This window comes from Bos taurus, chromosome 22, assembly GCF_002263795.3.
Source record: "Bos taurus isolate L1 Dominette 01449 registration number 42190680 breed Hereford chromosome 22, ARS-UCD2.0, whole genome shotgun sequence".
In the NCBI taxonomy this organism is placed as follows: Eukaryota; Metazoa; Chordata; class Mammalia; order Artiodactyla; family Bovidae; genus Bos; species Bos taurus.
In genome coordinates, this window is record NC_037349.1 from 21,671,752 (window position 1) to 21,684,343 (window position 12,592).

At 42.8% G+C, this 12,592-nt stretch overlaps 1 protein-coding gene across 1 annotated transcript in view; it reads right to left on the bottom strand.

Annotated features, from left to right (window-relative positions):
* Positions 1–12,592, bottom strand: part of ITPR1 (inositol 1,4,5-trisphosphate receptor type 1) — a 353,911-nt gene that overhangs the window by 148,968 nt on the left and 192,351 nt on the right. The window contains exons 31-34 of the mRNA NM_001435139.1: positions 8,817–8,942; positions 6,118–6,318; positions 4,363–4,614; positions 2,421–2,546 (exon numbers count right to left, since the gene is read on the bottom strand). Of these exons, the coding sequence (NP_001422068.1) occupies positions 2,421–2,546; positions 4,363–4,614; positions 6,118–6,318; positions 8,817–8,942 (705 nt within the window). The remainder of the gene's footprint in view (positions 1–2,420; positions 2,547–4,362; positions 4,615–6,117; positions 6,319–8,816; positions 8,943–12,592) is intronic.

Consider the following 12,592-nt stretch of genomic DNA (forward strand, 5'->3'; position numbering starts at 1 on the left):
ACAAAGGAAAGGCAAAAGCCTGCAAGTCAGTATTCCTCCTCCTAAGAGAGAACAATTAGGGACCTCCCTGGTGGCCCAGGGGTTAAGACTCCATGGTTCCAATGCAGGGGGCATGGGTTTGATCCCTGTAAGATTCAGCATGCCATGTGTGGTGCAACCAAAATATAAAAACAAATGAATAAATAAAAGAGAACAATGATAAAAAAAAAAAAAAAGAATCATGGTAAAAGAGAAACAGATGAGCTTGGATATCATGGTGAAGAATTATAAAACATTGGCCTGGGACCTACAAGGCCATCACTTCCTAATTCCTACCAACTTGTGGCCAGTCTAAAGCCCCCAAAGGCATTATAGGCTTAATACCTACCGTTGCCTCTAGGTACCCTAAAAGTAAACTGTTTAAGTCATTCTTCTCTAGGTCATACGTAACTAATGCATATCATCAAGATACTTAATCAAGTATTACCACTGAGTCCACTGGGCATGATATTCTCCAAACCTACAACACTCCTTTCAATTCAGTGAAAACTCTACTGAGCCACAGGACTGCTGAAAAGAGTGGGCTGTGACTCAGAATAACCGTCTGTGTAAGTTTGGGGGTGAAGGGAGACTTCAGGTTTCACCTGGACTTTAGATAATTTTGCTGCTTAGAATACAATTACACATTTAGAAGAACAGGTTCAAGAAATTCAATTTTTTTTTTTTTTTTTTGACTACAACACGCAGCTTGTGGGATTTCACTTCCCCAACCAAGGACTGAGCCTGGGCCCCTGGCAGTGACAGCGAGAACTCTAACCACTGGACTACCGGGGAATTCTCCCCAAATATTTAACACCCATTTTATTACCAAACTCATTAGCCCTCTAATTGGAGATATAAAATCAGATATATAATTTTGAAAATTATGAAGGGTAAAACCATCAAATTTTATTAACTGTCATGTTCTAAGTCCAGTGATGAGCAGTGGGTAGACACATTCAAAAGTGAAGTCAGCAATGAATTTTAAAGCATTTTTTAACAACTTATGGCAGGGATAAGCCAAGTTAAGGGCTGGTGGCTGTTTTTATAAATGAAGTTTTACTGGAACCCAGCCATGCCCATCTGTTTACATACTACTGTGGTCACTCTCACGCTACCAGAGCAGAGCTGAGTAGCTGTGACAGAGACCACACGGCCCACAAAGCCAAACATGTTTACTATCTGGGGCTTCACAGAAAACTTTGTTGAGTCCTGATTTAAAGAATCAAAGCAGGATTTCCATTTCAAGCCAAACCCCTAGATTTATGGGATTAAAAGACGAGGAAGAGCTTGAGATGAAAATATATACATATTTAAATTATATATATATATGTATATCAACCCTGAATACTCATTGGAAGGACTGATGCTGAAGCTGAAGCTCCAGTATTTTGGTTACTTGATGCGGTCTGCCAACTCACTGGAAAAGTCCCTAATGCTGGGAAAGATCAAGGGCAGAAGGAGAAGAGGGTGTCAGAGGATGAGATGCCTGGATGGCATCACTGATGCAATGGATATGAACTTGGGCAAACTTCGGGAGATGCTGAGGGACAGGGAGGCCCAGCGTGCTGCAGTCCATGGAGTCGCAAACAGTCGGACATGACTGGGCTGCTGAACAACAATATATATCTGTGATGCCAACACTAGGGTATTATTAAACACAGTCCTGATTAGAAGGAAATTAAGTTCTTGTAGGTTCCTTGTATTTATACTGGTAATGGTACAGTCAGGAGAAAATGCCACATTCTATGATTCTACAATGCACTTTTTTTTTTCCTTTTTAGTATCACAATGTTTCTGAAATTGGGATTCATTTCACAATTGTTCTGTGAAGGACTGAGTTACTTTCCCCCAACCTGACCACCACACAACTCCTATTAAATCCATGATGTGTCTTGTGAGGGTATAGTCCCATGGCTTTCAAACATGTATTAAGGTCACTGCAAAACCAAATCAAGACTACTGAAGCCATCCTGAAGGCTGGGTCAGGAAAGCAATAGGTGGGAAAGTGATGTGATTTGAAGGATCCTTGACACCAGATCTTAGGAGATAAATGCTCACACTCAGGAAGGTGTCCTTCGAGGAGAGACTCATTGCCAAAAAAGACAAAACTTTATATATCTGATTTTAATATGTCCCAGATTATCATTCCCAAATCAATCCATAAAGGATGAAATGAAAACCGAAATAACCTACCCTCCCTGAAGCTTGATGAATAAAATCTATTCTCAAGCTAGGAGTAAAAGATCAAAAGAAATAAGACGCGGTAAAAGAGCCAGGTATCTCCTTGTGCCACCAACTAGCAAGTTGCAATGACGTGACTGTCATCCCTACGTCTGCACAGGGAGACGCAGACCCACACATACCCCTTCCCCTGTCTCCGTAGTTCCAGAAAGCCTTACCCTGCAGATGTCGACGAGGAAATTCTCAAACAATTTCCACATGTGATTGCTGGTATAAATCTCCTTCATTTCCACTTCCGTGTCCACATAGCAGTGATTCAGGAAGTTAATGTAGGCAATTTTAACCTGAAAAAGAGAAACAGATTTTTCTGTAAAAATCAACTTATTCATAGGACATGTGGGACTGACTAGTTCCCTCAAATTAACAATGACAAGGACAGACCAAGATGGCCATTCCATTTTCTCTTGGCCACTGAATCTCTATGGCTTTTTGATGGTCAAAATTCACCAAGATGACATCTGAAAACAAAGCTTTTGGAAGAGAAGATGTTCCTGACTTCCAGGTGAAGAATGCAACAGAACACTGGGACCACAGAAGAGGGCCAGGTTTGACTACATTAAAGTTAAGAATTTCTACTCATGAAATGGCTCTGTTACAAGAGTTAAATGACACAATTGGAGAGAAGCTGTTTGCAATGCATATCTCCACAAGGAATTCTTACAGATCTCTGCGTGTAAGATGGGAAAAAGGGGCAAAAAATGTGATCTGATATTTACTTAAAGGAATAGTAAATATCAAAAATAATATATGGAAAGGGGCTGAATCTCATTTAGTAATCAAGAAGACAGAAATTAAAACCACTATGAGGTATCACTATACAGCCTCCAGACTGAAAAATAATAAATAATAAAGGGCATAACAACAATAAGAGCTGGCAGGATTTGGAGTGATAAGAGCTCTGTGGTGTGGGGCCGCTGAGGTCAAACTGCTGGAAGGCACTTCACACTGTCAAGTCAAAAGAAATGCACCTTGCATGACACAGCACTTCTAAGTGTTCACCCTGCCAAAACGCAATAACTTTTCCAAAAAGTAGTCTAAAAACAGTATATATTTAATATATACTACATAATCTATGCTGTGCTGTGCTCAGTCGCTCAGTTGTGTCTGATTTGTTGCAACCCCATAAACTGTAGCCATCAGGCTCCTCTGTCCATGGGATTCTCCAGGCAAGAATACTGAGGTGGGTTGCCATGCCATTCTCCAGGGGATCTTTCCAAACCCAGAGATTGGACCCAGGTCTCCTGCATTGCAGGTGGATTTTTTACCGTCTGAGCTACCAGGGAAGCCCAAGAACACTGGAGTGGGGAGCCTCTCCCTTCTCCAGGGGATCTTCCCAACCCAGGAATCGAACCGCGGTCTCCTGCATTGCAGGCTGGTTCTTTACCACCTGAGCTACCAAGGAAGCTGAAAATATGCGCACGCTCTCTCTCTCTCTCTCTCTCTCTACACACACACACACACACACACATATAAATGCATATGTATATATACTAATAATATAAACTAATACTATATATTTTAAAACATGAACAAAAATATATATTGCATGATCCATTTTTTTTGTTACTAGTTAATGTATATGAATAGGGAAAACAAAAGCTGAAAGGATTTACTAAAAACCTAACAGGTATTTATTATGGGTGGTAAAATTGTAGATTACTTTCCATTTCTTACTGGTTACCTGCTGTTCCTGAATATTTTAAAGCTGTCATTCATGATTTTTGCATCGCAAGTTTTTGTTTTAAAGAATAAACCTATTAAGTTTTACACTGGTGTGAACTGTCTCCCTAGCCACCGTTCATCTCATTTCTGAGAGGTCCGTTCAGCTCAACGCTCCTGTTTCAACAGGTGAGATGACTGCAGCAGTTTCCTGTTCTTTCTCAAGGAGACAAAAAGATTTACTTCCCCTGTCATCCCTCTCACACAAAATCAAGGCTCAAGAGGATGCTGTTTTGGCCACTGGAAGTCTCACAGCTAAGTGAGCCGTGGGTGTCAAAGCTGTGAGGTCCCACCTGGGTCAGCTCCCATCCAGCCGCACCCCCCCGCCCCACACCATGTGGAGAGTCAGAGCCCACCCACCCTGGAGACGCAGTCGCTCACCTCGGGGATGCAGTCCTCGTGGGTCACCACGCGGACAATGTCATCCAGTGGGAGCAGGGAGTTGCATTTGATCTCCGTGTAGACGTTCTTGCCCTCTGTGCACACGGCCAAGAGCTCCACCAGATGGATGTGGTACATGAGGGGGCTGTTCTCGTCCATCCGGTCCCGCTCGGACCTCATCATCTGAATCAGGGTCTGGAAAGAGGCTCTGTCGTTGTAGAACACGAGGACATCCTCTCCTGAATTAACCAGCTGTGATCAGTGAGAGAGTGAGACTTGTTTATAGCACAAGCTTTCTGGGATGGGGGAAGCATTAAAAAAGAAATCTATTCACACAGAAAGAGAGGTTCTGTCAGCATTTACCTTCCAAATCCAGCTGCATTTATATTACTGAACTCATCTACACTTCATTCATTTTTATTACTAAACAACTAAAAAATTCAGCAGCAGCATTTTCATTCAGATATAAAAATATCACAGCAGTCCTAAACATTATTAGGGGAAGAGAAAGTCTACATACCAGCATTCATGTATCAAGCAAAATGTAGATTTCAAGCCTGCCCTTGTATTTCCCCTAATTATTGGGCTATGATTTTTTTTTTCTTTTTAAAAATGTTCCCATCTCCTTTCACGCTTTGTATTTTTGTTACAGCTCTTTCATACACTGCCTTATTTCTTCACAATCACAAATAATCCAATTCTAAGTAAGATACACCTTCCTTTCAGCACTCAAAGAGTCAAGGCATTTCTATTCATAAAACTTGTCTGCTGGGGACTGGGGGTTCTCATTAATCTACTTAAGAATTAAGTGTTGAAATTGTTCAGCACTGCATGAAATATGAAAGATCCAAAAAGGGCTGACACAGAAGTCAAAATAAATACGGTCAATATTATTCACTTAATAACAGCTAACCTTTATGAACTCTGAGAATGTTCCCACAATAGCTTACAATACCAACTGGAGCAGCCATTCCAATAAATGGTAGCTATCACTGTCATCTTTATCTCATTTAACTAGCCTGTGAGTTTCTCAATCCTGAATCACGCAGCCTGGGACATGGACCAGAAGACATGTGTATCCCAGGTCAAGCCAACACTTTTAACGACACTATACCATCTTTCACTGAACTCATATATGTAGATAAGACCACAACTCCAGGTGTTAGCTGGATTTACTTGAGATTCCATTTATTTTTTAAAGATGGAAAGATGACAGCAAGCACCTACAGAAGCTGAAGTCCCGAGGGTGACAGAGGACCCTCCTGGGACAGACGGCATCCATGGGCACTGACGTCTGACAGAGACCCAAGGGGGACTTTGCCCCGATTCTACTGACCAGCTTCTCATAAAGCATCAACCAACAATATTCCCAGCTAGTTAATTAGGTGGATAATTTTTTTAAGTTATAGAATTCACAAGAAGAACTTCTTTGGCTCAAAGGATTCTATCCACATTTAACCTCAATTCAATGTATTTTGGTTCAATTTTCTTGGGCTGTTTTACTCTCTCAGAAGAATCCTAGCCAACGATCCTTAAAATAGATTTATTGCTATGAAAAAGTAGATTGGATTTTTGGCTGTTTCTACAGTTTAAGCTCACACACACAAGATCACACACACTTGTGCGTGCACACACATACATTATTTTTTTTTTAATGGCCCCTGGACACGGTGCCAGGTTATACAAATAAAATTAAATAATTTGTAAGTCCCTGAGAACATCGGATGAAGGTATTTAGAAATACATAGCTGTCACCTCGGCCATGACCATGTCTTGGCACTTCTTGATGAATTTCCCTTCAGCCTTGACAATCGTCTGCAGGAACTTGATGTACTGGACATTTCGACCGTGAGTCTCGATGCAGTGAACAAAGTGCTGGACGACCCGCTCGTTGATCTCGCTGCACAGTTGGAAGTTGTTCATGAAGATGTGCTGCATCGTGACGGCTTCCAGGATCTGATGCGAGAGCAAGGGCACAGAGACAGGATCAAAGGAAGGGCGAGGCGAGAAAGAGTCTATCCCAACACAGGCAGGGGCATTCAGCCCCGCGAGAGCATCTTTCTCCATCCTTGCTTCTGTAGGGTGTTCCTGTTAACTCAGCTTTTTCAATCATGTGTAATAAAACCACAGGACAGTAAACACATCATTAGTTTTCTGCTGAATGAATTTCAGAGGGAAGCTCAGCACCCAGACCAAGGAACAAAATAGACCCCTTTATGGCCCGCTCTCTCCAAGTTTAACAATTATTTTGGCTTCCACAACCACAGATTAGTTTTGCCCAGTCTTGAACCTCAAGCATCCTCTTCTACCTGCCTTTTGTTCAAATTGCAATCGTGTCATCCGTGTTGTATGTGTTACTAGCTTGTTGACTATCACTGCTACACACATTCCGTCGCATGAATATACCACGTGCATTTATCTGTTGATGGGCATTCGGGGGAGTGACTTAGCAATTAAATCCCCACCACCACCACCGGTCTTAAGCGTAAGGAGTGACACAATTCTTATGACATGTGTGATGAACAGGGTCCCTCTGAACATTCTTCTAAATGTCTTCTGATAAATGAAATGTATGCATTTCTGTTGGCTTTATACCCAGGAATAATGTTGGGTTGCAGAGTTCAAATACATTTGGCTTTGGAAGATACTCCCAAACAGCTTTGAAACAAATTAACAATTTACATTCTACATTACAGCTACTCCATAGTGTTGCCAATACTGAGTAGTGTCAGTTTTTTAATTTCATAATTTGTTGTAAGTAACTTCCTCAATTTTCATTTCTCTGATGCTGAACCATGTTGAGGGCTTTGTGATGGCTGTTGGCCATTTGGATAATCTCTACGGCAGAGCGTCCCATTTTAAAGTTTTTAGCTCATTTGAAAGAGTGGGCTGTGATCTTCCTCACGGACCTTCTGGAGTTTGTTGCTTCTACTGGGAGTGAAGTTGCTCCTGGACTTGAACACTGAGTGTTTTCTCTCACTGGGGCTTGTCTTCGCTTACTCTTTACAGTGTCATTTGACAAATAGAAGTTCTTGATTTTTTTTTAAAGATTTTTTTATCTTGGACCATTTAAAAAGTCTGTATCGAATTTGTTACAATTTTGCGTCTGTTGTTCATCTATTGGTTTTTTGGCCAAGAGGCATGTGGATGGGATCACAGCTTCCTGACCAGGGACCAAACCCACACCCCCTGCATTGGAAGGCGAAGGCTTAACCACTGGACCACCAGGGAAGTTCTGCATTGATTTTTTTTTAAAGTCTGATTTATTGATATTTTCCTGCATGACTAGTGCTCTTTGCATTCATTGTGAGAAAAGTTCCCTTCCATAAGGTCATGAGGATATTTTCAGGTTTTCCTTTTCAGGAGCTTCATTTTCTACTTTTTATCCAGACTTACAGAGTTATTAGGTTTAATGACTGGTGTGAGGTAAGGGGCTTTAACCTTTTCATCTTTTGCCTTTTCATTAACATGAAAAGGATGGAAGATGACTCTACAATGCAGTTCTTTCTCTGGAAAGCTCCAGCAGTATGGATGAGTACTTAGGTGTGTTTGTGTGTGTGCATGTGAGTGTGTGTTAATGTACAAGGCTGTCCTTTGCAGTACTGCTCATGAGCCAAAAATCAGACACTGCTGAACTGTCCATTAATAAGGAAATGGTTTCAAAAAAGTTACAGCCATTCTGCCCATGTGCGCTCAGTTGCTTCAGTCGTGTCCAACTCTTTGTGACCCCATGGGCTGTAGCCCACCAGGCTCCTCTGTCCATGGGATTCTCCAGGCAAGAATACCGGAGTGGATTACCATTTCCTCCTTTAGGGGATCTTCCCAACACAGGGATCAAACCCGTATCTCCTGCACTGCAGGCAGATTCTTTTACCGCAGAGCCACCGGGGAAGTATTTAGCCATGAAAATCAATGAGAAAAATTTATATATCTCTGACTTACAAAGATACCCAAGATGTGTAAGTGAAAAAGGCAAAATACAAAAACAATGTGTACAGTGTACCACCATTTTCCTATAAAAAAAGCATAACACGTATGTAACATATTAAAAACATATGTAATTAAAATGTAACACAATTATGTTTTACACGGACACATTATGTTTTGTGTAAACATAGAAAACTTCATGCAGGACCTCAGGAGGATGTGGCTGGACAGTGAGAATTGGTACTTTGCTACAGCTGGAGTTTGATGTACTGAGGGATGCTACTAAGAGAAAATACATTTATCTTGCATCTACCACCGCTTCCTCCCTCCTTCTACCTTTTTTTCCCATAAAGTATTCAGGTCCTCCTGAGAGCTGATCAAAATGTTCCCCATCAGAATGAAGGTTGCATCATAACAAGTCCCAGCGGCCACAACAGCAAAAGAACAAGCTGTTCTCTTCTCTTCCTGCTTCCACCCCCTGCGGTCCTCCTCCCAGCACAGAGTCCCAGACAGGCCTCCAGTCTTACCCCTGGGTTTAGAAACAGGTTTATATGTTTGTGGAGCAGAGCCTGATTCTGCTGGTTGCCGGCGCAGAAATTCTGAAGAAACTCATGAGCCAGCCTCATTATCTCCTGCATCTTGGTGTCTTCAGCCTGTGAGGGAGAAGACAGATGAAAAACAGGTTGAAGACCCGGCTAGGCCTTTGGCAAGGGAAGGTCAGATAGAGAAAGCAGCGATCTCTAGGCCAGGATTCCATGATGCCCCCATCCCCTCAACTCATGTGGGGCTCTGGGGGGTGCTTCAAGGGGCTGGCTGTATAAAAACATTGGGGGGTGCTGCACCGCTGACTCTTGCAGAGAAATCAGAAATTTGTCTATGCTTCATGGAGGAAAATGAATTCTCTCCCACTAGCCTTGGGCAGTCAAATGAAATGATTTTATCAGGGAAAAAGGACATAGAGAATGAAAGCTAAGAGGAACTCTCTGAGATCTCACTGTCTAGCAATTGCTGAAATTTCTAAACCTCCTACTTCTGAAAATACGGATGGACAGCAGAGCAGGGGCCAACTTCATCACTGGCTATAAGCACATCTCCCAGCTCTCAGGCACACATTTTCAAGTTGCCTTAACCTATGGACACCCTAAATGCTGGCAGCAGTTAACACAGCAAAGTGGAACTCTAGATTCTAAGTTGGGGCAGATGTACCTGTCTTGACTCCTTTCCCCATCACCTGACACATGATTTAACCTAAGACTTAGCTTTCCTACTTACACAGTCAGGATAATGTATGTCTCAGGCATTTCCCATGGCTGATTAGCAGATTCTCATGTCATATATCAAAAACACATACTCAGTAAGCAACCAGGATACACTTTACAGCATGGGCAAGTATAGCTATCATCTTGCAATAACTTTTAATGCAATATAATCTGAAAAGATACCAAATCCTTTTGCTGTACACCTGAAACTAATATTGTAAATCAACTACACTTCAAAAAAATACACTCAATGTTTGTAAAGAGTTAGATGCCTATGTTAATCCTAAAGGAAATCAACCCTGAATACTCATTGGAAGGACTGATACTGAAACTGAAGCTCCAATACTTTGGCCACTTGATGCGAAGAACTGACTCATTGGAAAAGATCCTGATGCTGGCAAAGACTGAAGGCGAGAGGAGACAGAGATCCAGATGATAGGATGGCATCACTGACTCAACAGACATGAGTTTGAGCAACCTCTGGGAAATGCTGATGGACAGGGAAGCCTGGTGTGCTGCAGTTCATGGAGTCGCAAAGAGTCAGACAGGACTGAGCAACTGAACGACAAAGAGGCCCATGACAGGACAATTATACAGAACCTCCTGGGACTTCCCTGGGGGTCCAACAGCTAAAACTCGAAGCTCCCAATGCAGGGGGCCCAGGTGTGACCCTGGTCAGGGAACTAGATCCCACATGCAGCAACTAAAGAACCCGCATGCTGCTACGAAGATTGAAGATCCCACATGCTGTACTTAAGACCCAGTGCAACCAAATAGATAGACATTTAAAAACAAAGAAACCTCTTGCTACTTTCAGTTCAGTCGCTCAGTCGTGTCTGTCTCTTTGTGACCCCATGGCCTGCAGCACGCCAGGCCTCCCTGTCCATCACCAACTCCCAGCACACCAGGCCTCCCTGTCCATCACCAACTCCCAGCACGCCAGGCCTCCCTGTCCATCCTCCTGGAGTTTACCCAAACTCTTGTCCATTGAGTCGGTGATGCCATCCAACCATCTCATCCTCTGTCGTCCCCTTCTCCTCCCACCCTCAATCTTTCCCAGCATCAGGGTCTTTTCAAATGAGTCAGATCTTCGCATCAGGTGGCCAAAGTATTGGAGTTTGAGCTTCAGCATCAGTCCTTCCAATGAACACCCAGGACTGATCTCCTTTAGGATGGACTGGTTGGATCTCCTTGCAGTCCAAGGCACTCTCAACAGTCTTCTCCAACACCACAGTTCAAAAGCATCGATTCTTCGGCACTCAGCTTTCTTTATAGTCCAACTCTCACATCCATGCATGACTACTGGAAAAAACCATAGCCTTGACTAGATGGACTTTGTTGGCAAAGTAATGTCTCTGCTTTTTAATATGCTGTCTCGGTTGGTCATAACTTTCCTTCCAAGGAGTAAGCATACTACTTGCTACTTTACCCAGTTCTAAACAAGCCACTACTTAAAAGAGTAAAAACAAAACGAGAAGCCTCCCCAAATGGAAATCACCCCTCATATTCACAGAGCCCACTTCATCTTCCTCAGTCACCTCACATACATCCCCTCATTTCAGAGGCAGAGTGCCGCAGTTGGGAATGCAGGCCCTGACACCAGGCTGCATGGCCCTTAGGCCAGATGAACAGCTTCTGAGCTGTGTGACCTTGGGCAAGGAACTTAACCTTTCAGTTTCCTCATCTGTAACAAGGAGCTGATAAAGGACACGCTTCCTATTGTGGTTATGAAGATTAAATGAGAAAATTCATGTCAAGTGCTTAGACCATAATGACTCATTAAATGTTAGCTGCTGTTACTGGTCTAGACTAAGGGTCAGCAAACTTTTTTCTTAGAGGTCCAGATATATACTTCAGGGCTTTATGGGTCAAAAAACAAAACAGAGGACATTATGCACACACCTATATAACCCCTAAAAATTTAACTATTCAAAAACGTACATATGTGTACCTATGGATGATTCATTTTGATGTTTGGCAGAAAACAACGCAATACTGTAAAGCAGTTATCCTTCAATTAAAAATAAATAAAGCTAAAATTGAAAACAAAACAAAACATAGCAACCATTCTTGTCTCTAGTGCTATATAAAAACAGGCGGTAGGCTGGAGGTGATCCATGTCTGCAGTCTGCCCACTCTGATCTAGACCACAGCCTTGTGAGAAAATAGAACACTTCTGCCAGGAACACTGATGGAAGGAACCCAGACTCCCAGGGTGACAGATGAACAAAGCAGGAGGTTTAAAGAGGACGCTGACAGCAAGTCTCAGAACAACAAAGGAGGTATTAGATTTGTCTCTCATTTACAGAGAGAGGGGCAAAGTTTCTAAGCTCTAAGAAATCAGAGGGTCTGGGACAGAGACACACCACAGCAACCCTGAACCACTGTGCATTCTTCCCTTTCTTCACCTACTAAAGGAATCTGCTGGCAGACAAGCTACCTAAAAGCTTCTGCCCTTCAAAGCAGATTTTTACAGGGCAAGGAGCTCACAAAGACATAACACGAACTTACCTGTTAGTAAGAGTCCCTCCGCTGTCCTTACACAATGGGATGGCTGTATCCATCCAAAAACCAGACAAAGTATACACACACAATGTTCTGCCTTTGAGTCACCAATTCCAGCTGAATCTGGTTCCTATAGGTCCCTCCAACACTGCTCTGAGAATGAATGTCTCATTAAGGAAACAGGTTACTATGAGGCAAAGCCAAGGCCAGCAACCTTTCTCCTGACATTCTTCACACAGACGGAGACGAATCCACTTGCTGGTTTGAGTCCAAACATTGGCCAAGTTTGGATGACAGCCACATCCATCTGTATTAATTCCAGGTTACTGAAGACCCTGATCTATTGAAGGGATTAAACTTGTACTTTTATCTGTGGCTGGTGAAAAGCCTGACCTATCAGATTCACACAGGCCCCGTGACTAAGGAGACGGCCTCGGGAGGGAACTTCCTAAGGTGCAGGGTAGCGGGTGAAAGTGAGGAGCAGGTGGGGTGGAAGGCGAGCCGTCCAAGGCCCAGGCTCCCACAGATGAGCTGAGCAG